This window comes from Heteronotia binoei, chromosome 3, assembly GCF_032191835.1.
Source record: "Heteronotia binoei isolate CCM8104 ecotype False Entrance Well chromosome 3, APGP_CSIRO_Hbin_v1, whole genome shotgun sequence".
NCBI classification, from domain to species: domain Eukaryota; kingdom Metazoa; phylum Chordata; class Lepidosauria; order Squamata; family Gekkonidae; genus Heteronotia; species Heteronotia binoei.
Genome location: NC_083225.1, coordinates 93,060,256 through 93,084,886, shown reverse-complemented (window position 1 = coordinate 93,084,886; position 24,631 = coordinate 93,060,256). Strand labels below are relative to the sequence as shown.

Sequence of the window (24,631 nt, the reverse complement as noted above, 5' to 3'; positions counted from 1 at the left end):
TAAGAATGTTTATGGTAAAGTTTTTTTTAAGCACCCACAATGTCTCTAGTTAGTTATCTCTAGTTTTTTTGAGGGGGAGAGGGCAAGTTCAGCTTCAGATGACAAAATGAAGCAATCCAGTTTTTTACCAGTCCTAACATCCCCCCCCCCCTCTTGAAAGGTCCATACTGGCTGCAGTCCAACAAAACATTAGGTGCCCTTAAGCCCAGTAAAACTGAACCATGTAAGCAGCATGCCTGGATTGGTCTAAAGAATAATTAATCCATTATGCCACCTGTTTATATTTGGCCTCCAAATCAAGTTAATCTCATTAACCTGATGTTGAATAACCATGTTTTTATTTCAGCAAAGAGCGCCTCCTATATGAGCCTGCTTCGGCAGGGAGGGCGCGTATAAATCAAATAAATAATAATAATAATTTTGGAGAATTTGGTTCAGTTTGTGGCTTTACATAGCTATCTAAATGAGATAGTTATCCACATAATAAACATTGCTGGAGAAAAGTACAGACTTGATAAAGAACTGAAAGTCATATTGAGCTCAAAGTGTTCGGATTAGGTAGATGCTGACATGCTGTTTTGTGTGGGTGACCCACTAAAAGCTAGAACAGGCTATTTTAGGCACCCTGGTAAGATGTTTGTTAACCCCCCCCCCCCCCGCCCGTGACTTTTCTAGCTGTTAAGATTCAAGGTGAGTCACCCCTTTTAGTCACCCCCTATTATGTTCAAATATACTTAGGATTATTTTGTGAAATTCTTTATACTGATGGGAATAATTTAATTTAATTTGCTTATTATATATGAGAGGATACAGACCTGCACCACTAAGGACAGGCATCCAGGAGCACTTATTGACTCATTCATCCAAAATTAACAGCAGTCTCTCTTGAAAATGTATCCTGATGTCACTGTACTCTGGATGTTTTATACACAATGTTCTCATGCAGCTAATTACCCAAAGGAGTAGGATTCTACCTTATCTATTTTTTCCTGAATAAATAAGTACATTTATTTTTCCCATTTGACTCAGTAGGTTACAAACACTTCCAACTTTCTAGGGTTTTTAATAATAATAATAATAACTTTTTATTTATATCCCGCCTTCCCCACGTAGCAGGCTCAAGTTGACCTAGGGTTGCCAATATCCAGGTGGGGGCAGGGGATCCCCTGGTTTGGAGGCCCTCCCCCCACTTCAGGGTCATCAGAAAGCAGCAGGTGAAAGTAGGGAAATGTCTGCTGGGCACTCCATTATTCCCTGTGGAGACCAATTTCCATAGGTATAATGGAGAATTGATCTGTGGGTATCTGGAGCTCGGGTGGGATTGTTTTTTGAGATAGACGCACCAAATCTTCAGCATAGCATTCAATGTCTCTCCCCAGAATACCCTCCAAGTCTCAAAAGGATTGGACCAGAGGGTCCAATTCTATAAGCACCAAAAGAAGGTGCTCCTATCCTTCATTATTTCCAATGGAGGGAAGGCATTGAAAAGGTGTGTGGTCTCTTTAAATGTGATGGCCAGAATACCCTTTGGAGTTCAGTTATGCTTGTCACAACCTTGCTCCTGGTTCTACTCCAATGTCTCCTGGCTCCACTCCCGAAGTCCCCAGATATTTCTTGAACTGGACTTGGCAGCCATAAGTTGACCATTGTGCAACTATTCCCAGCACTGTCAGAATCATGTTGTATAACGCTGGTAACTTCTTAGCCTTTCCTGTGCTTCCATCTATTATCTGTAATGTGGAAGTTGCAAACTACTAGTTGACTACTGGAGCACATAAATGGCATCAATGATATTTAAGAATAACTCTTCCATCTCATTTGCCTCATGAGGAACAGCAGGACGGAATTCAGTTTGTAAAGCTTCAGTTTCTAGCGTTTCAAACTTTTATTTACCAGATTAAATGGAGAGTTAGAGAAATTGCTACATAGTCTCTCCTCTTTTCCTGTTTTCTTCTATTCTTCCACTCACTGGCCAACCTCCTTAAAACATATTTGATGAGATCTGCTCAGCTTTGGTGAGATTCTCAAAACAATTATTACTTAAGCAGAAAAATAGATCCATTGAAATGAATGGGACCCTCCTTCTGTGATCCAGACAAACCTCAGAGAAAAGTTATATTGAATTTTACTAAATACAAGACTCTTTTTCCCATCCCCAGCTCTCATTAGCCCTGATTTCAATGAAAAGTAATCCCTTCATATCTTCACTAGTAAACTGTAGATGCCACGACGCCATCGAGAACATAAAATAAAAATTCTGTATAGGAAAAAGCTTTCTGTTGAACAAATGCTTTTGCAAACAAATATGGAATTTACATGTATAAACTTTCTTTTTTGGAAGCAACTTCAGGCATTTGATGTAAACAGTGCAATCCTGTAAAGAGTTAAAAGGAATCTTAGCCCATTGATTTCAGTTCTGCATAGGGTTGTGCTTTCAGATCAAACAATGCTGCTCTTTTTGTTTCCCTTCCAAAAATAACATAGAAAGACCAATTTCTACTCTAATACTATATAACTCTCCACAATTAGTTATTTGGTGGTACTTCTTGTGCTTAAAGCCACAAAAAATAAGGTGGTTATTTAAAACCACAAATAAGCAGATGGGAAGAGAGTTCGGTCATCATTTGGTGTTGGCTGGCACAAAACATAAAAGGTTTGTCAGAAGCAGATACCAACTTGAGTATTCTGTTCCTCTTAAAATGTAATGTGAAGGAATAGATCTCATGTAATATCATGCAGACTGAAAGACATTTCCAGCCTTTCTTCCTAAAAATAAGATGTCATGGTTTATGGAATTTTTGTTAATGTTATGGAATTTTTGTTGATTTAGGAAGCCAAAACAGGTGCACAGTGACTTCTACAATGGCATCGATTACCTTTGCCAATAAACCATTCCATATTTTTTCAGTTTTAGAATTACGGCTGTGTGTCTTGGACTGCATTTATTTTAATTTCTAGTAATGGAATTTTATGTTTCTGTCTCAGAGCCAGCATGGTATAGTGGTTAAGTGTAGCAGACTCTAATCTGGAGAACTGGAGTTGATTCCCCAGTCTTTCACAGGAAGCCTGCTGGGTGATCTCGAACCAATCACAATTCTCTCAGAACTCTAAGTCCCACCTACCTCACAAGGTGACTGTTGTATCAGAATATTTTGGTTTTGTGTATTTGACATACTCAAATAGGGATATTGGCTGTTTATCTTAATACATATACTAATCCATCTTCCACTATATTTTAATGTATTCTTTTTTTCTATGGCAAACTATATGATGTTATAACCTCTTGAGATACTAATGCCCTTGTCTACTGCTTTGTTCTCTTGTGGGGAGAGGAAGGGAAGGCAATTGTAAGGTGCTTTGAGACTCTTTAGGAGAGAGAAAAGCAGGGTATAAAAACCAACTCTTCTAATTGTTATTTTCTGGCTAAAAATACCAGTTGTCTACATATCCCTTGGTACCTGAGTCCATGGCCTGTTTTTTTTAAAAAAACAACAAAGCAAATTAAATAACATTAACGCAACAAACATGAGACCAAAATCCTGCACTCATTGTACATTTAAGCTTACATTGACCATCATGTTAGCCAGTACTTCAGGACAATATCTCTGTTTCCCCCAAAATTGCTTTGGGGATTGATATAGCCTGATTACTGTTTTATGCTATTGCACATTCTATTGTAGTTTTAAATCTATGTTGAGCAATGGCAGTTTTCATTCATGGCTTTAATGCCACCTTGCAGCTGTGATAAAAAAGATTGTATATGCTTTACAGAATCCCACTGTTTGGTACTTGAACCTTATGTGTATACATCAGCATGATTGGCGGCTCAAATCTGAGGTTATAGCTCCTATTTAATCCTGAAAAAAATCTGTGTAGCTGAATAGTCACTATGTGAAACTTGCTCTGAAGAATCTGTTCTAGAAAAGCTCCTGGCTGGATATCTAGTGGGCTGGACTAATATTTGTATTGGTGCTTTCCATTTCAGTAATGAAACTTGATGTATAGGGAATCAAAAACTTCTAGCTGTGAAGACGCTGTGTCTGTCGTATGTATGTTTTTTCTTTTCAGCATTATTCACCCAACAATAATTTTCTTCTTCAATTGCTATAAATTATTCCTGAGTAGAAAAAGTAGATTACGTTTTGGATAATCTGTACTGTTATGAAGATGCTTGCCAATGAGATTGTTGACAAATGTGACCCGTCCTACACAGAGCTGCTCTGGCCCAAGCCCTTCAGAATTAGTGCATCTCTGTATAGAACTGCACTGTTAAATCATAAATATTTTAGGCACGAGTTAGTAGCTTCAGTGCTGTATCAACCATTCCGAGCAAAGAACATGACTCCTGGAAATCAAGCATTTTCAAGTCCTACTGATTTCAAAGGGAAAGAGTTGAGCATTGAAGTTAATGAAGGAAAAAGATGCTCCATGCTGTCTTTCATCCAGTATTTAAAATGTCTAGAAGACCCTCCCTGTCCCTTCTTGAAGAATGGTCCTTACATACCCCCCCTTTTTAAAAAAGCCTGACAATCCGTTTTAAGCATTTGTGTTATCTTTTTTTAAAAAAAGGGACATGATCCACTGTATGTGAGATGAAATGTGACAGTATTGCTAGGTTTTTCTTTTTAACCTTGTTTCCAACTATTTGTGCAATACTGACTCTTGTTTGTGGTGAACTGTTGCCCTTAAATCTTATTTAGTTATTTAAGATATTTGTGTATGCGTGTTGTGTTTTTAATTTAAAACAAAAAGCAAATGTCAATGCAAGTAATCTGTCAAAAAAAAAATCAGCGTGCTGAAGTGTGCATACACTGTATATCAACTAGCTTGTCTCTTTTGGAGGTGTAATGCACACAGCATTACTTTGGATTCCTGTTGGTTTTGCTGTTCTAGAGACTGCTGCTTGTTGCACGCTCTGATATATTGCACTGTTGTAGATATATGTAAACATTATCATTTTTCCAGGTGGCTCAGTGATCTTTGTAGTTCAGACAATGTAACTGATTGAACTACACGTACCTGAATTCATGTACCTAATAAGATTTGGAATGTTGGGCATTCTAATTCTATACTTTACAAAGACTAACATTAAAAGCTTTGTATATTTCTGTATAGTTAATTCCTATAGGATATTTGTATGTGCATTATTTTCCAAAGTAGATCTCTCATTTTCTGAAAATGGGGAGCACTTATGATAATGAAGTACAAAGAATAAAGTGATGCTATTTTCAGACAACTACCTTAGTCTTACTTCTGTTTTAAAGCTAACTGAACAGATACAATGCTGAAGGACAGCAGTTCAGAACTTTTCAGCGCCAGGAACTATCTTTATTCCCAGCCAGAAATATGGAGTCTCCTTTTCATTTTATGGTATTTATGTGTTTTTTCTTTTCACTCTCTTGATCCAGTCCCTCCTCTCTTTCATATTTTCTCTTCAACTTCCTTTCTTAACAAACCACTAAACAAAAAGAGAATCTGACTGGCACACAGTCTACTTTATACTGGGGTGTATGTGTTCTGAACTATGATTTAACAGATATATGCAGGTTTGTATGCATACAATTATTTCTGTAAAATCCAGCCAGTTACCCCTCACAACTGACTAGTAGGCTGAGAACCAAAGATGTGCACAAAAACAAAAAATGTGTTTTTATTCAGACATATTGGACCCGCAAAAAAATTGGAATTCCCAAAAACACCTGCATTTCAATAAAGGTATGGCATTTGGATTTGGGGTTTTCCAAAAATCTTTTTTTTTGCTCCATTATGCCCTATGGGACCACTATAGTCAATGGGAAATCTATCTGGGGGTATCCAGAGGTCTTGGGGGGGCTGGTTTTTTTAGGTGGAAGCACAAAAATTCAGTGTAGTTTCTGGTGCCTTTCCTTAAAAGACACCCCCCAAAGTTTCAAAAGGATTGGACCAGGGGGTCCAATTCTATGAGCCCCCCAAAGAAGGTGCCCCCATCCTTCATTGTTTCCAATGGTAAGGAGAAGAGGAAGGAAGGAAGTCAAACCAGAGAGTTTGCAGTAGAACATGGAGGGGGAACCAGTGCATGTATAGAGTGCCCCACAGAACCAATACATGTACAGAGTACCCAGCAGAACCAATGCCAATGTGGCAACACCAGTTCAACAGATCCATGTGGGGAGGGGGGGTGCAAACACAGCTCAGACAGTATTTGTACAGAGTGCCCTGCAGAACCAGTGCATGTACAAATTCTGCTCCATCCCATGACCCAGACGAAAACTGGATTGAAAAGGGTTAAGCACAGAAGCGTCATCCAGGAAGCTCTGTAATTGCACTGCTACTGCCCTCTCAATAATCTTGCCCAGAAAAGGCAAGTTTGACACTGGCTGATAGTTTGCCAATACGGCCGGGTCTAATGATGGTTTCTTTAGAAGGGGGTGGACCACTGCCTCCTTAAGAGGCTGTGGGAAGGTCCCTTCAGATAGGGACCTGTTAACAATTTCCCTCAAAGGAGCCTGTAATTCTCCCCGGCCAGCTTTTATTAGCCAGGATGGGCATGGGCATGGGTCCAGACTACACATGGTTGAGCGTACAGTGGAGAGCATTCTGTCAACTTCCTCCAGGCTGAGTCAAGTGAAATAATCCAAAATCTGAGTAGAAGACATAGATGGAGCCTTGAGTTCATTTACTGTTTCAACTGTGGCAGGGACATCATGGCGGAGCAACACGACCTTATCTGCGAAAAAGCCTCGCAGCCTATATCCAATTTCCTAGCATTTGTTTTGCCCTGCAATAGGGTAGTTAAAGATCAAATTGTTCTAAACAATTGCGCTGGGTGTGAGTTCGCAGATGCAATCGTGGCCATAAGATAGACTTTCTTAGCAGCCTTGACTGCCATCTTATAGGTTCTCATAAACGACCTATAAGATGTTCTTGCCGCTTCATCACAGGCATGCCACCTCTGCCTCTCTAGACATCTGAGCCTCTGTTTCATCAACCATAGTTCCAGGATATAGAACTGCACCAGTTTTGAATCGAGGCGGAGAGGGCGCCTAGGAGCGATCTCATGAATGGCCATGGAGAGCCTGTTTTGCCAGGTCTCCACTAGCTCATCAAGAATCACAAGGGGGCCAAGGATACCATAGAGCCATCTGAAGCCACATAGGGTCCATTTGGCTCCACAGGCAAGCTAGAATGTGCTCGCCGCCCAAACAGGGTTGGAGTGGAACATTCACGTGGGCCTTCAGGGCATAGTGGTCTGACCATGATGCTGTGCCAGCAGTAATACGACCCACTGTCATCCCCATTGCAAAGACCAAATCTAGCATGTGTCCAGCCTGCTGGTTTTTCCCTCACTTGGAAATAATGGAGGATGGGGGCACCTTCTTTGGGGGCACATAGAATTGGATTCCCTGGTCCAAACTTTTTGAAACTTGGAGAGTCTTTTGAGTAGAGGCACCAGAAGCTACAGTAAAAATCTGGTGCCTCTACCTAAAAAACCAGACCCCTGCCTATACCCCCTGGATAGATTCCCCATTATAGCCTATGGGGATCATTGACTATAATGGTCCACTTAGCCTATAATGGAGCTGAAGGCATTTAAAGGAGTCATGGTCCCTTTAAATGTATTTATGAAGCTGCAGCTTCACCTGAAACAGTATTTAAAGGGAGTTCACTCTCTTTAAATACAGTTTAACTGTGGCTGTCCAGGATTGGCTATGCCTGATAGGCAACAATACATGCCCCTCTATATTTGGTTGAAAGAATAACAGATAAATACCAATAAGGCATTTTCAGGCTAAATTTTTGGCTTGGGTAGAGCTGAATGCACACCACTACTAAGAACTTTTACACATGTCATGAAGAACGGCAGGGGTAGCTGATGGGAAGGAAGAGTATCTTATACCTTAGTTACAGCCATTTACTCTAGTTCCAGTTTGGTGTAGTGGTTAAGTGCGTGGACTTTTATCTGGGAGAGCCAGGTTTGATTCCCCACTCTTCCACTTGCAGCTGCTGGAATAGCCTTCGGTCAGCCATAGCTCTTGTCCAGAATTGTCCTTGAAAGGGCAGCTTCTGTGAGAGTTCTCTCAGCCCCACCTACCTCACAGGGTGTCTGTTGTGGGGGGTGGGGAGGGAAGGTAAAAGAGATTGCATGTTGCTGTGAGATTAAGAGTGTATGGTCTGTTATAAATCCAATATCGTCTAAATAAGTAGTGAAATGATGGAGACCACACTTTAATAAACTTCTGGTCTACTCAGTTTTACAGACAGGTCTAGAAAAGGGAAAGAGAGTGACAGAGAGAATATTCTTGAAACTTGTTATTTAAGGTGCTTCCCTAGCCTGCCATTTCACTCCAAACCACCTCTTCCAAAAGCTGAGTCTTCTAAATAAATGCCCCATCCTGGATTTGATTACACATTTGCATGTAACTTGTAGTTTTAAAACGCTGTGCAAACTCTCATGCTCATTCCAGGGATGCTTTAACACCCTTTTGGGGCTCACATCCTGTTCACTGGTTGTGAACAGAGACCAGGTTGTTTGATGAGTGGTCCAATAGTTCTTTGATCATTTCAATGGTTTATTAGCATTTTGTGTATGTGCATTCTAACATAACCCAATAGAATTCTATTGACACCCCCTCCCCCCATCCTTGATGCTAATTGCTCTTCAAGCAATGGTTTAAACAATCACTCCCATACAATATAATAGTAATAATAGTCGTGCAAATGCAGTGTTTCAATCTTACCCTTCTGTGTTTATAGCAGTAGTTACTAACTGGTCTTTAGTGACAATAACAGCCACTGGTGAGTTTGTATTAGTAGTGTCTTTGAAAATGCATAATTTTGCAAAACTGGTAAAGCAGAAGGACATTATTTCCAAGTTGTTGGCCACCTTATCCAGCACACTTCCCAGGGCGCTCCAAACTATTATCTGTGTGTGCATACAACAATTCCTAGGATGGATGACTGGAAGTGTTCTTTTGGAATTACTGAGTCCTGTAGATCGGCCTCAGAATTCTTCACAGCTGTTAGCTACTGCTGGATTCACTGGCAGTTATCAACTTCTTCCCCCAGATCCAAAAATCATGAGACCCTTATATGTGCTAGCAAAGTCTGCCCTTTATCCCCCCCCCCCCCCCCAATATCCCCACTTCTTCCAGGCATCATTCTGGAGAAATCGCAATGGACATTTGCTTATTCCTTTTATTCTTTCAGGTATGACAGAGTGCAAAAGGTATATGTAGCCAAAAGCAATGTGCGGCATCATCACAGGAGAGCATATGTAGCAGCACATTAAAATCAATTTTATTTTCCATCTTGTAGGCAGCAAGATTCTTGAATCACATTTACTTTAGATGCATTCTGAAAGCAAAACAGGATTTTAAAAGCACATTAGTGATGTAGCTCTTTAAGATTGCAGTACACAATTCAAAGTCCTACCGACCCCCATGAATATGCTTAGGAAGCTGCCAACTGAAAAAAAAATTATTCTAGTGTGTCATTAGGTCCAGAAGCTTACATTTTACAGTTTGCCTTTTTTTCCTTTGTGGAATAAAAGGTAAGGACCATAAATGTTCCCAGGTGATCTCCCATCTGAAGAAATTATTACATTTATTTATTTATGGGACATATATCCCACCCTACCTACAAACAGGCTCAGGGCAACTTACAACATATAGTGATATAGCTCTTTAAGACTGCAGCAAACAGTTCAGAGTCCTACTGACCCCCATGAAATTATCAAATAGTTTATCAAATATAGATTTAGTACCCTACAACTAGCTTGGTTTACTGAAAAGAAATCTCATCCAGAATTCCAGTCCAAATCTCCCAAATTCTTAAAATGTATCAGTATGAATATCATGAGGTATTTAAAACACCCTAAGAAATAAAGAACCTCCCCCCCCATATCTTGCAGTCTAGCCTACCATAACAGAACACAAGTCACTTTGAATACTTCCCGCTAGCTTCAAAAGACTGTGCACTTTCCCAGCAGTTAAAACTGTCAAAGTTTCAGTAGTCCATTTCCACCCTGTAAATCTCTATTAAAGGAACAGGACATTTTCCTTAAAGCAAATTGGCAGCAACTGGAATGCCTATTATAATATCCTTCTTTAAGGAGGCAAATAAATCTAATGTTAACTAAATATAATCCAACTAGAAAGTATAACCATAGACAGGCAGGTAGTAGAGACTCAGAAATCTATGTCAGCTTTAAAAGTAAGAAGGGAGAAAACATGCAAAAGTCATGAAAAGTATAAAAACAGAGAACTGCAAACATCTTTAAACTGTCTAGTGTCAGATATGGAGCCAAATTGGAGTACATATTTATTTACAAAGAGCTGTTTGTTCTAAGTCCTTGACTTAACTCACATGGTTATCCAATTTGGCAAGCAAGTACAATATACTGGCTGGGCTCTAAACATGTCTATTACAACAAGCAAATTACTATAGAGTTACTCTAGGCCTTATTTTCATAAGAGTGTCTTTTTAGCCAACAAAAGAAGACAATCACCCCCAAGGAACTCTAAGCCAACCACCTGGGAATGCAGTCCTCTTAGCTTGATAGGCTATTTACACCTACCATGGATAGGATGATCCGTACATAGCTTTTAGGCATAAGGGCTTCTAGTTTGTGAATGGACAGTGTCACCCTAAGCATTGAAGTCAATGAGCTTCAAAAAGTATAACTATGCTTAGGAGGGCACTGTGAGAGAAGTATTAGACATGGAAGGAAATTTGGTATTTCATGTATCAGTGAACAGTTCTCTGCTAAACCAGGGAAGGGATGGGATAGCTTTTGACCTAGCTAGAAAATGGGTTTTAAGCAACTTAACCAAGCTCATAATGGCAACTGAAGAAAGCAATGTAACATTAAATAAAATCTAACACTCAAGCTCAGTTTGTGGCACCCTCTTAAGTAGTAAAGGGAACAAATAACTAAGCTGCCAGTTCACAGGTTATTCTGGGGCTGCTTGTACCTCAGAAATCATGGCAGTTGCTGCAGCTGAGATCGATGAGCTATTGACTCACACCTCATGTTGCTCATGTACTTTGACGAGACCTGTGAGTAAAAAGAAGTGACCCCAAATAACATGTGAACCAGCTACAACATACTTCACTTTCTTCTCTCAGTTTCTCCACCACTGCGGACACACATGGAATGACATGTTTATCGGTTCAGAGAGTGTTCAGCTCATTTCTTTTGGGTACAGCCTGCATTACTCCCACTGAAGGCTTGGCTCCCCAGTAAATCAAAAGGAGTCTAGTGAAAGTGAGGCCTTTAAACTGCATCTGCTGTTCATGATGGCATGTAAATAGTAAGGAACGGAGCTTTTGAAGTATGACTTCAAAGAAGTATAGTGTGCATGTGCTGGGAGATAAGACTTGGGCATGTCACTGATGGGGGGCTTTATCATTTGTAAATATACAAGACCACCCTCCCAATGCACAGGCAGGTTTTTCTTAAGCACAGATTTAGATAATGCATTGAGTTATATGTGCATATGCTTAAATAGGCAAATATACTCAATTCCTTATTCATCCTAATTCATATAGTTGGGCAGGTACAGATTTTAAAGGAACCTTGGCTATCGTATAATCCCTCAAAAGCATTCTCCATCACATTTTCTCCAAATGATCCTTCAGCCATAGAATACCTTGGTTCCATCACAGATCCTTATTTGAAAATACCTTACATGTTGAAGATCCTAAGCAGTGGTCCTTTCCCCAGTTTTAACATTTGGTACTATATTTCTGAGCAATGTATCTCTCCAATAGTAACTGTACATTCCTATGCAGTTATTCCATCCTAAGTCTATTTACTTCAATGGGTGTGAATGGAAGAAAGTAGCCTTCACGCAGCAAAACACTACTTTGGTGTTGGTCCCCCTTTGCACTCATACTGTCCCCAAGCATTCCATGCCCCCAGGCCTGCTTTTCTTATTTAATTTGTTTAACTCTAAGGTGGCTGAATTCCTTTCATCAGCACCTCACAAGAGCAGAGATCCATGCACCCTTCTAGACAGCAAGCACAAGGCTGTTCTATGGCTAATGTTAAACACTGTTTTTCTCCCCCATGTAGTGCCCTTCTTAGCACAGCTATTTTGCTGTGCAAGATGGAGCAAACTAAATGTATTAATTATAGAAAGTGACTTCCATGGATCCCTTATACAAATGCTTTGCTTCAGCTAAGATTGCCACAGTTTCAGCCAGACCTCCTAGCTGTCTCTTTAAGGTCCGTATCATCTGCAGCAAATGCCAGGTGATGTTATTTAACTTCATGTTATGAAAAGTTTTGGCTCTCTATTTCCACACATTAAGCCTCCATTAAAGGGGCAGGGTATTTTTCTCTGGGTCTGTTGGCAACTGCAGCTTCAACAAAGCTATGCTCATAGGCCAATCCACTGGAGCAACTGGATCAGGTGCTCATAGGCCAATCCACTGGATCAGCTGCAAGCTGATATTACTTAAATGTTGGGAAGGGGAAGAGAAGTGTCTGGTAGATGGAGGAAATTGTTCTCTTGTATCTGTGTGTTTCTATGATTCCTGCTCTTTGCCAGCCATCTTGTCGTTCTGTCATGGCCCTCTGTCCATTTATACCCTAGGAGCCAAACTCTGTGTGCTTATCTGTATCCCTCAACATGTAATGCGGCTTCAAAAAGCAGCTACAGTTGCCACTAGTATGGATTTGGGCTATGGCACAGAGGAAAGGGAGGCCGTTTTCGCACTAGCGTTTACTCCGGCATAGCACCCCATTTACCTCCGGATCTTTTCCTGGTTTTCGCACCTGTTGCTCCGGCGCTGCGTCTTGCTCCGGTGCTGCAGGGGTTTCACGCCGGAGTATCTAGATCCACCTCCTTCCGGAGTTTTTGAAAACCTCTGGATCCACACCGGATCCACTCCTCGGAGTTTGCTGTGGGAAATCCATCCACGCCGGATTGACTGCTTTGTGGGCGTCACCCTCTCCCTTTCCGTCCTCCCACCCCATCCACCCCCTTGGCCAATCATCAGCCGTTCGCGGCGCTTCCCAAAAGTGCCCGCACGGCCATTTTTTTTAAAAAACTTCATCTTTCTTGCGTAATAGCGATATTTTGAAATTAACAAATAGAAAAAAAAAACCCTCCTGAAGCGGCGGGTATGTGAGGTTGCTTTTCCGCTGTTGCGTTATTTCGCAACTTTGAAATTGCATTATACATTATACATTGTTGGGGGGGGGGGAAATCTAGTGCCGGCGTGGGCCAAAGCGTTCATGTGTGTGTGTTTTAAAAAGGCAATGCCTCCCTCAGCTGTGCCACCAGCATTTCTGGACCTGCACAAAATCGCCATGTATAAAATGGGAAGTTGGAGTCCTGCATTCTCCTCCCTGGCTACATTCCGCTCGGTTAGAAAACAGACGCGAGCTCGCTCTTCACACGCGCCACAGAAGGGGAAGGAGAGAATGGGGCGGGGGGGGAGCTCTGGCAGCAGGAGTCAGTCAGGTCCCCGTTGCAGCTGCAAGCGCCAGCCGGGGAGGGGGAAGAGCGCGGAGGAAATGCCAGCTTCGCCACCCGAGAGGGATCGAGGCTGGGAAGGGAAGAAGCTGCCACACACACACACACAAAAACCCCTCCATTTCTCTCTCTTCGTTATTGCGATATTTCGCAACTCCGGAAAATAGACGCGAGGTCGCTCTTCACACACGCCACAGAAGGGGAAGGAGAGAATGGGGCGGGGGGGGGGGAGCTCTGGCAGCAGGAGTCAGTCAGGTCCCCATTGCGGCTGCAAGCGCCAGCCGGGGAGGGGGAAGAGCGCGGAGGAAATCCCAGCTTCACCACCCGGGAGGGAGCGAGGCTGGGAAAGGAAGAAGCTGCCACATACACACACACACACACGCAACTCTGGAATTTGTGTTGGGGGGGGGGGAATCTAGTGCTGGGATTCTCCACTGTGAATGCTTCTATTAATACATAAAGGGCTGTGGAGGATACTACAGCTGCAGCCACTCCATAAGCAGAAGCGGCACACGTGATGCGGTTTACATTGTTACGTTGTTACGCAATTAGACTTGCGCTTAAAAAAAAAATGATTGACAGGGCATCGAACTCAAGTCGATGCTAGTGCCAAAACGATTTGAGCCGGGGCTTCATGGAAAGCGACTCCACTAAAGAGGCAATGTGCGAAAACGAGGAAAATGATCCGGACATAATTGCGCCAAGGAATAAGGGGAGCAAACGCTAAGTGCGAAAACGACCGGAGAGTTTCAATTTCTCCACACACATATGGACAGTTTTTCCTGGAAGGAAATTCCCCCAGGGCTTTTAAAATCATAGTAGAGAAAAGAAGCAGATGCCATATTGGCACATGTATTTTTCTGCACCAGGACTTTGAGAATGCTGGGGCAGGAGACATTTTCAAAGGACAAGAGTTAACTTCCCCTTCATCAACATCTTGGATTGAATTCACACATATCCCATCCTATGGGTGGTTTTGTAGCTAAATTATATGTTGGACAATCTGATCGCAAATCCTCACTATCACAAGAAAATTTGAATTTTAGTATATGGGCTAGTGCATGCACCTACTCTATTCATAGTAGATGTTTGTTTTTGTCTAGGTGTAGCAGTCCATGCTTTTAAAAATGGGAAGCCTGACTTAGTGTGAGTAGACATTACAACTTTGCATGCCACCACATGCAAATCAAAGTTCTGATAGAACCCAATGCCAAAACCTTACTGAAGCAATGGGGATATGCCACATTTCAGTGCTCAAAGCGCATTGGAATAAGTACAATAAAACTCTACCATGTACCAGGATTGCCAACTCTGGCTTGCAAAATTTCTGGAGATTTGGGGGAACTCCGCAGGAACTCCAGATGCCAGCTCAAGGTTTGTTACCTTAGTGCATCTTAATTCAGCAGTGATTTGCAAAGTGGGAGATTATGGTCAGCTAGTTACACTTTTTTTTGCCATGAATAAAGAACTGCTATATGCAGAAGGGGCAAAGTGGCAACTGTTCAATTATACTGTGGGTTGTCATAAGTCTTTTAACTGACAATATTGAAAAACTAATGAAACCAGTGAAATGGATACCTGGATCACTATTAGGAAAGAAGCACCAGATAACACCAGGAATACTCGAATCGTAACAGCATCCTCTGTTGTTGCATTCTTCTGCGCTGATTGCTGGATAACCACAGTTCACTCTGGCACTGGTTCGTACTGCACATTGTTGGGCCGCTATTAAGAACATAAGAACATAAGAGAAGCCATGTTAGATCAGGCCAATGGCCCATCCAGTCCAACACTCTGTGTCACACAGTGGCAAAAAATTTTTTATATATACACACACATTGTGGCTAATAGCCACTGATGGACCTCTGCTCCATATTTTTATCTAAACCCCTCTTGAAGCTGGCTATGCTTGTGGCCGCCACCACCTCCCGTGGCAGTGAATTCCACATGTTAATCACCCTTTGGGTGAAGAAGTACTTCCTTTTATCCGTTTTAACCTGTCTGCTCAGCAATTTCATCGAATGCCCACGAGTTCTTGTATTGTGAGAAAGGACTTCTTTCTCTACTTTCTCCATACCATGCATTATCTTGTAAACCTCTATCATGTCACCCCGCAGTCGACATTTCTCCAAGCTAAAGAGTCCCAAGCGTTTCAACCTTTCTTCATAGGGAAAGTGTTCCAGCCCCTTAATCATTCTAGTTGCCCTTTTCTGGACTTTCTCCAATGCTATAATATCCTTTTTGAGGTGTGGCGACCAGAACTGCACACAGTACTCCAAATGAGACCACACCATCGATTTATATAGGGGCATTATGATACTGGCTGATTTGTTTTCAGTTCCCTTCCTAATAATTCCCAGCATGGCATTGGCCTTTTTTATTGCAAACGCACACTGTCTTGACATTTTCAGTGAGTTATCTACCATGACCCCAAGATCTCTTTCTTGGTCAGTCTCTACCAGCTCACACCCCATCAACTTGCATTTGTAGCTGGGATTCTTGGCCCCAATGTGCATTACTTTGCACTTGGCCACATTGAACCGCATCTGCCACGTTGACGCCCACTCACCCAGCCTCAACAGATCCCTTTGGAGTTCCTCACAATCCTCTCTGGTTCTCACCACCCTGAACAATTTAGTGTCATTTGCAAACTTGGCCACTTCACTGCTCACTCCCAACTCTACATCATTTATGAACAAGTTAAAGAGCATGGGAACCAGTACCGAGCCCTGCGGCACCCCACTGCTTACCGTCCTCCACTGCGAAGACTGCCCATTTATACTCACTCTCTGTTTCCTATTGCTCAGCCAATTTTTGATCCACAAGAGGACCTGTCCTTTTACTCCATGACTCTCAAGCTTTCTAAGGAGCCTTTGATGAGGAACTTTATCAAAAGCTTTCTGGAAGTCAAGGTAAACAACATCTATCGGTCTCCTTTGTTCACCCCCTCAAAGAAATGTAACAGGTTAGTGAGGCAAGATCTTCCCTTACAAAACCCATGCTGAGTCTTCCTCAATAACCCGTGTTCATCAATGTGCCTGCTCATTCTGTCCTTGATAATGGTTTCTACCAACTTTCCCGGTATTGAAGTCAGACTGACTGGCCTGTAATTTCCCAGATCTCCTCTGGAACCCTTTTTAAAGATGGGGGTGACATTTGCTACCTTCCAGTCCTCAGGAACAGAGACAGATTTCAATGAAAGATTACATATTTTTGTTAGAAGATCCACAAGTTCAACTTTGAGTTCTTTCAGAACTCTCGGATGTATGCCATCCGGACCCGGTGACTTATTAGTTTTTAATTTGTCTATCAGTTGTATTAAAGACAATAAAAATTAATGCACTATTTGAGCTTCTTTTGTGAAAGGTAAAGTACTGACACTATCTGATTTTCAAAATGTTGTACAGAACACTTGAAGCAAAGGGACAACCATGTCATAGAATCAGAGTTGGAAAGGACCTCCAGGGTCATCTAGTCCAACCCCCTACACAATGCAGGAAATTCACAAGTACCTCCACCCATCCACACCCCAGCAACACCTGCTCCATACCCAGAAGATGACAATAAACCTCCAAGATCCCTGGCCAAACTGGCCTAGAAAAAAATTGCTTCTTGACCCCAAAGTGGCAATCAGCATTTCCCTGGGCATGTAAGAAAGGGCCATGAGAACTAAGCACTGATGCAACCCTTCCTGTTCTTCTTCTCATGATCTGCCTAAATTCATAGAATCAGCATTTCTGTCAGATGGCCATCTAGCCTCTGTTTTAAAATCTCCAAAGAAGGAGAACCCACCATCTCCTCGAGGCAGCCTGTTCCACTGAGACACCACTCTGTCAGAAAGTTCATCCTAATGTTTAGCTGAAAACTCTTTTGATTTAATTTCAATTTGTTGGTTCTGGTCCAACCTTCTGGGGCAACATAAAACTATTCTGCACCATCCTCTATATGATAGCCCTTCATGTGGTGATCATATCACCTCTCAGTCATCTCCTGTCTCTGATTTATCACACTGCCATTTAAAGGCTCTACTCTGTTACTGCATCTTTCATTGTGCTGCCACTAGCACTTGAGGGGACTAGTTTACTCTAGGGATGAACCCCAGCCCCTCCCCTTACTTCTCCTTAAATAAGCATGACTAAATGGGCTTAAGTTAGGTTCAGAGATTAGACTACTAGCATTCAAAATAGAAAGAAATGTAATAGGAAATTGAGAAATACACACATGGACAAGATACACAGCAGGCTGAACAATGATCTGAATAAAAAGCAATATGACCACCATTCTCTGAGCCTAACTCTTGCATTCCCTAAATGATGGCAAATTTAAGACAATCTATGCACTGTTGAGGTTGCAAGCATTCGGAAATGTTCCAATACTTTGGTTTCATGGGCTGATAACAGCCAGCTGTTTTGGGGTGGCTTGCAGCCATCCCGAATAAAGCCCACCAGAAATAGAGTGCCCTGGACCTTCCGGATGGCGCTCAAAAAAGGGGCAGGCCATGGGCACCCGGGGAGTGTCTGGAACGCTCTCACATTCCATCGGTGGCTCCCCAGGCATTCTTCAGGCATTCCCCAGCCTTCCAGATGGCCAGGAGCTGCCTCGGAGACGTCCTAGCAAAAAGGCATCACTTTTGCTGTTGTGCCTTTTTGAGGCGGGTGGAGTGGCCTCGAGGATGGGGTGAGATGCTATCTATGTGGCAAATTTCAGTTTGATAGAGTTACAGAGCCTGACACCCCCCCTCCAGTTTGCAGGAAAATCTTTCTCATTTCAGTATGGCCCCAACCCACAGGTTTATATATCTGCAGATGGGGGTCAGACTTCACTATTAGATATATTGTTTACAAGTATGGTTGGGGCCTACCAGTAATTTTACTTGATCTCAACCAATTTTCCTCCTCACTGAAGACCTTGACCTCCTTCATAGCTTTTGTCCCTAAACCCCAGGCATTATCTTTTGGGGTATCAGAAGTAGTCCCTCCTCCCTCTTTGCCTGTTGAAAAGTGTGTGGGAACCAACTCAGACTGTTGAGTTCAAGCATACCTTAGGATCAAAGCAAAACAAAAAAATCCCTTAACTTTGCTTTCCTTGGAAATCAAAACCAATTTACACATTATCATTATTTAGCACAGTTCAAGGCTTCAATACATGCATCTTTAGCTAGATGTGGATTCCACCCCCCCCCCTCACAAGAGGCTGCTAGGTACATTGTACTTTTGCCTAATCCACCAGCTGAGATTATAGACCCAATAAGAATCTTGGATGTCTATTAACTGTCTGGGATTGAGAGCAGACACTGTATTGAGGCTCTGAACCGTCATCTTTCTACATCAATCACTAATAGGTATAAAGAGCCTCAAACTGTGATAGTGTATATGGAGCCTCAAACAGAGGCCATAGAATATGATGCGAGAGGGACAGTGAACTGCACATAGCCCTTGCATAGTGTCTTCACCCTTGTTCTTAGAAATCACCTATATAACACTGTAACTATGTAACACTGGCATAAGTGTGGCAAGCACAACTGCTGCACTAAGTGACTCTTATTAAATTGGTTTAGTGTTATTCAAGAAGAATTAAATAGTCTCACTTACATAGTATGGTATATCCATTTGCCAGGCTGCTGAGTCCTAAAATCAGGACAACAGCCCAGAACAAAAATCTCTTGTGCTCCATGGTGACTTTGCAGTTCTCTATGCTGAAATTTTGTTTTAAAGTTGTGAGGTCTAGATGGAAGATCTGCTTCTAATAATTTTTATACTCTCCTGTTTGTTCAGTTTTTATTCACAGCAGTTACCGGTATCTTGGGAGGGTAATTTTTGTGTCCTAACTCCACCTTTGTTTTGATTCTGATTAAATTTTTTATGTATACTACCTACATTATCAAGCAATTGATAGCTGGTGGGCCTATTAATCTTACTGGGAGGGTTGTGTAGGCAATGATGGGCTTCTCATTCCTTCCTCATGAATCACGTCAAGTCAACCTGAAATTAATCCATATCCTGTCAGTGCAGCTATTCAGTCAGTCCTATTGCCTATATATTAATTAAATTCTGTCCTTTCTCAGGTAAATATTCACTCAAGTCAAATAGGAGTTAATTTTGGCTCACAAGGCAACAACCTTTGTCCCGTAGGCTCCCTCCCTCACACTGAATTTGGTTGCTCTTCAGCACTTAATCTATACTTTTAAAAAATTTTATATGATTCTTCCCCTTCCCCTCTCTTCCAAAGGCCCTAGTATTTTAGTTGCTGTTTGCTTTGGAATCTGTGTGTTGTCATTTTTGTTTATTTGGGGTTCTACTGCGGCTTATTTGGGGGCAGTATGGGCAGTGGTTGAAATTAATTTACCATAATGTATTTCTCAGCTTTATTAATTTTAATTATCTTTTATGTATACTTTAATTATCTTATATATATCCATCCCACCAATAGGCCAGTGGCCTGAGAAGGCTCTTCCATTAGAAGCTCTTATACCTTGTCTTAAAATCAAGGTCCAGAATAAACAGCTTATCTTAAGCTGAAACCTGAAGCAGCAAGTCTCCTTAAAAAGGGCTTAGGCAAGTCCAGGCTTGTCCTGTCAATAAAAACAGTAACTACTATCCAGGATGATTGTCCTGTCAGTAAAAACAGTAAGTGACCAGGACGATTTGCAAAGATCTGTAAAGGCCACCAACAGTAGCTACTTGCACCATAGCTGTCTGGTTACAAACAGAAATTTAACAGAAAATTCTGTTTAACTCAGTCACTATGCAATATATTCCACATGACAGACACATAGAAAAGAGCAAGAATCCAGTAGCACCTTAAAGAATAACCTACCACAATTTTTTTTAGTCTTTAAGGTACAACTGGATTCTTTTCCACTGCTCTTTTCCACTACAGAAAGACTAACATGGCTACCCATATGATAGATATGTCTTAGGCTAATGATGACTATGCACAAACCTCTTTGACCTCTATTTTTATAATTACAATTGAAAGTACACTTAGTAACTCACGAGGAGTAATTTATTGACATAAGGCGTAGCTGATAAGAACTTTTGGCTGTGTTTAGTTATACCAAATCATTAAGCGAGCCTTAAACATACCAATCTTTTGATTAATCACTTGATTCTATGTCCTTAGATATGCTAGAGCTGTGTTAAAGTTGGCCTCTATATGTAACATACAGAGCTCGTGAAGTTTCATTGGTAGCTTTTACCATAATAGAGAACATAAAGCATCAGGCACTGGTTGCGTCTCATTCAAGATTAGGGTTGGCAAGTTCCCTGCTTCTTGTAGTGGGGGACTTTTGCGCACGCAAGGTGCGATGACATCACCTGGAAGTGACGTCATTAAAATGTACCATAGAGTTTTTTCTCCCAAATGGCTAGAGTGTCTGGGAAAACCATAGTTTCCCTGGCAACGCCTAGAGCGGCCCTGCACATGTGACGTAGGCGGAGGTTCCCCCCACTGGCCCAATGTGGGCTGGGAGGTTGGGAACCTCCCAGGCGGGGGAAACCCCTCCCGGACTAGGGGCTTGGCATGAATGGAACTTTGTGGGGCTGGGTCATGCGTGTTGTAAAATGTAATGCCAGGTAGCAGAGATATAAACGTTATAAAGGACACAAACACAATTAAATATTTTTTTACTTAAAATACAAACATGCTTAAAACTCTTGCAATATTTTGTTTAAAATGGAAAGGTGGGGAACAGTGGGATTTGGCAATGCAATTTTAAAAATAAAACATCAAGAAAAAGCACATGAAACACAGCAGAAACTAGAAACATAAAATGCTCTGAACCTAGGAAAACATGAAATGGATGGGCACTGCAAGCTTCTCCCCCCCCCCCATCCAGTCTACTCAGATTGGCAATGGCTCTCCAGTGTAATAACCTCCTTTGGTTGTGGGTTCCCAGGTTAGAGCACTCATTAGACACCAGTTCTCAGGTCCATTCAGCAGAAACAAGCTGGCACAAAGCATCAACCCTTTATTTGCAGGGACACAACTCCAGGAAGCAATGGCTTCAGCTAGCCATAGGAATGCTAGAAAGTGAAACTGCACTGCATTGAAATGCATTGCAGTACAGACAAAGTTGCAAGGAAAATGTAGAATGGATTTTCCATTAAGGTCTCTGGACTCAGATAGACTTTTTGTCTGGGCACAGAGACTTCAATGGAAGATCCATTCCACATTTTCTTTGCAAGCCCAGAAGAGCTTCCTGCTGCAGCTGGCAAATACTAGGCAGAAAGAGCTGGAACTCTGGCAGCCTCAGAGCTTTAAAGGGTGAGGACAGGAGATGGAAGAGAGGGATAAAAAAGCCATGGGCCTGACTAAAGCCCCAGATGGGCCTGTCACTACAGGGGGCCCAGGAGGGGCCAGGCCACTCTATTAAAAAAAAAAACCCTTCCCTCTGTTGGAGGGCCTCCAGGACCCAAGAAAAAGGGAGGGGCGATAAGCCCCTTGGCATTCTGGAGCACCTGACATGACTGACAGGAAGCATCAAAAAGGTTTTCCCTTTCACTGCTCCTTCCTAGCTGGCCCAGTGTCTCACACACCAGAATGCCAAGGAGCATAAGTCCTTTTGCATTCTGGCGACCGAAACCCCACTGACAGGATGCATGAAAAAGAGGCTTCCCTTTTAATTGCTCCTTCCCAGCTGGCCAGGGCTTGGCATTCTGGCATGCAACACAAGATGCAGCTCACAGGAAACATAAAAAAGGTTTCCCCTTTAATTGTCCATCCCCACCCCATTTCAACCACTGGAGCTGCTGCGGCCGCTGCTTCCCTACCGGCAGCACATTTTATGCTCAGGTCCTTGTGGCATGCTGCCCCAGACATGCTCCAGTGCTGCCATCAACTCCTCGACAGCTGTACTAAGATAGCCTGGGCTGCAGGGAGCGAGCAGACAGGCAGAGAGAGAGACAGCAAGAAAAAAAGTGGGAGAACAACAGCGACAGGGGAGAGCCAGAGCTAAAGACAAGAGAGACAGTATGAGAGAGAGCTGGGGTTGGGCAGGCTGGCTGCTGGAGGGAAAAAGCAGACAAGCCCCGCGGCCCCTCCATCAATTTTTTTCTCCAGGGCTCCTCCACCCAAAAATTTCTGGCTATAGGGCTGGCCCTGGGTGGGCTGGTTCTGGCCTGTGGACCAGACATTTGACACCCCTGTTTTAGGGCCCTGTATCTCCACCCACAGTAGGCTTGCTAATCCCCTGGTCCCAGCAGGGGTTCTTCCGCTTTCCCAGGCTCCTTCCTGCCCCCAGTCAGCTGGCCGACGGGGGAAAGCCTCGCCCCAGAGGACCAGGTGCCTTTCCACCTCAGAGGCTTCAGTCTCTGATTGAAAGGCTTCCTCTTGGGATGGTGTGTCTGTGTTACTTTGAAGAAGTTGGCAGCAACTCGTGAGTAGAGAGGCCAATCCCTCGCTTCAGAGTCGCCAGCACTGCTGAGCACTTCATTATTCCCTATGTGGCAATCGATTCTCATAGGGTATAATGGGGAATTGCTCTGGAGGTTTTGGGGGCTCTGAGGGAGCTGTTTTTTTAGGTAGAGGCACCAAATTTTCTGTATGGCATCTAATGCCTCTCCTCAAAGTACCCCCAAGTTTCAAAATGATTGGACCAGGGGGTCCAATTCTATGAGCCCCAAAAGAAGGTGCCTCTATCCTTTGTTATTTCTTAAGGAAGGAAGACATTTAAAAAGGTGTGCTGTCCTTTTAAATATGATGGCCAGAACTCCCTTTGAGTTCAATTATGCTTGGCACACCCTTGTTCCTGGCTCCACCCCCAATGTCTCCTGGCTCCACCCCAATGTCTCCTGGCTCCACCCCCAAAGTCTCCCAGCTCCACCACCAAAGTCCCCAGATATTTCTTGAATTGGTCTTGGCAACCCTAACCCACAGAGATTCTGTGAGGGAATGTTTTGACTCAGTGCTCTCTTTGTTATAAACAACACCACTTCTAACATGCACCTCCCTGTCAAAAGCAGGGCATCAGGGAGGGCCTTCTACTGGCTGCCACCACTCTGGTAAGGGTCTGTCTGGGAGGACCTACAGCACTCACCTGTCTGCCTTCTCAGCAAACACCTTGTATCTGTAACCAAAAACTGTAGACCCAGGCAGTATAACAACAATAATTTTATTATTAGTGCTCAAGAACAATCAAGTGGGTTCTAATTATTTAGTGCAACAGTGAACAAGGAAACAATAAAGGTGGTGCAAAAAAAACAAAAGCCCTGATACATCTAATTATACATTTCCTTCAGTCTGATTCCAACTGACCCACCACTCTTTGGATTAGGGAGCTCTCATGACTGCAGCCTTTCTCCAGCCCAGCATTCCCAGAGAAAACTCTAGGATTGCAGCCTCTCAAGAGAGAAAAACCCTCCCTTTCTAACTAGCCCTTTATTGTTTCCTTCCAAGTCCCACTCCTCTGTTCTTCACTGGGCAAATTTTCCCTCCTAAACTTCTACCCACCCAATCGCAGAGCCAGAAGGGATCCTGGAAAATGTAGGCCTGGTTACTACTCCAATGCAGGCTTCCCTGGAGCCTGCAGGCCACAGTAGGCTTAGGATCATGACGCTCCCTATCCTGTCTACAGAGTTTCTATCCAGAGATAACAGTGTCCAATTTATATAGATGCAGGTAGAAAGCCGTGTTGGTCTGAAGCAATAGAACAAAATCAGAGCCCAATAGCAGCTTTAAGACTAGCAAAGGCGTGAACATTCTCTCTGTGGAAGTGTGCATGCTTATGAAAGTTCACACCCTGAATAAAACTTTGTCTTAAAGTGCCATTTAGGGTTGCCAATCCCCTGGTGGGACAGGCAATGGAAGTTAAACAACTACTGTGATGATAAACAAAATTTATAGTAACCATTTAAAAACCTTCATATATTTTAATGCTCCACATTTTAAATTTTACATACTTCATATTGTAATAAAAGTCCAATTTAAATATCCATTCATACATTTCATATTGCAAATTTTGCATACTTCATGTTGTAATAGAGGTCCAATATTAACATTCCCATATTGCAAAAAAAGTCTATGAGCACCCGGATATAGGCCCATTTCATCAGTAGACTTCCTCAGGAATAATGCCTTTCTATGTTTTTTCAGGTGTAATAGCCACTAGTACCAACCAAATGTTCATGATTCTTCTTGCCACATCTTTTCTCTCAATCTGGAATAAACCA

At 42.5% G+C, this 24,631-nt stretch overlaps 1 protein-coding gene across 1 annotated transcript in view; it reads right to left on the bottom strand.

Annotated features, from left to right (window-relative positions):
• Positions 1–9,277: 9,277 nt before the first annotated feature.
• TFF2 (trefoil factor 2) overlaps positions 9,278–24,631 on the bottom strand; it is a 68,398-nt gene continuing 53,044 nt past the window's right edge. Inside the window, exons 13-16 of the mRNA XM_060235263.1 lie at positions 19,055–19,205; positions 15,042–15,188; positions 10,953–11,035; positions 9,278–9,333 (exon numbers count right to left, since the gene is read on the bottom strand). Of these exons, the coding sequence (XP_060091246.1) occupies positions 11,001–11,035; positions 15,042–15,188; positions 19,055–19,205 (333 nt within the window). The 3' untranslated portion in view covers positions 9,278–9,333; positions 10,953–11,000. The remainder of the gene's footprint in view (positions 9,334–10,952; positions 11,036–15,041; positions 15,189–19,054; positions 19,206–24,631) is intronic.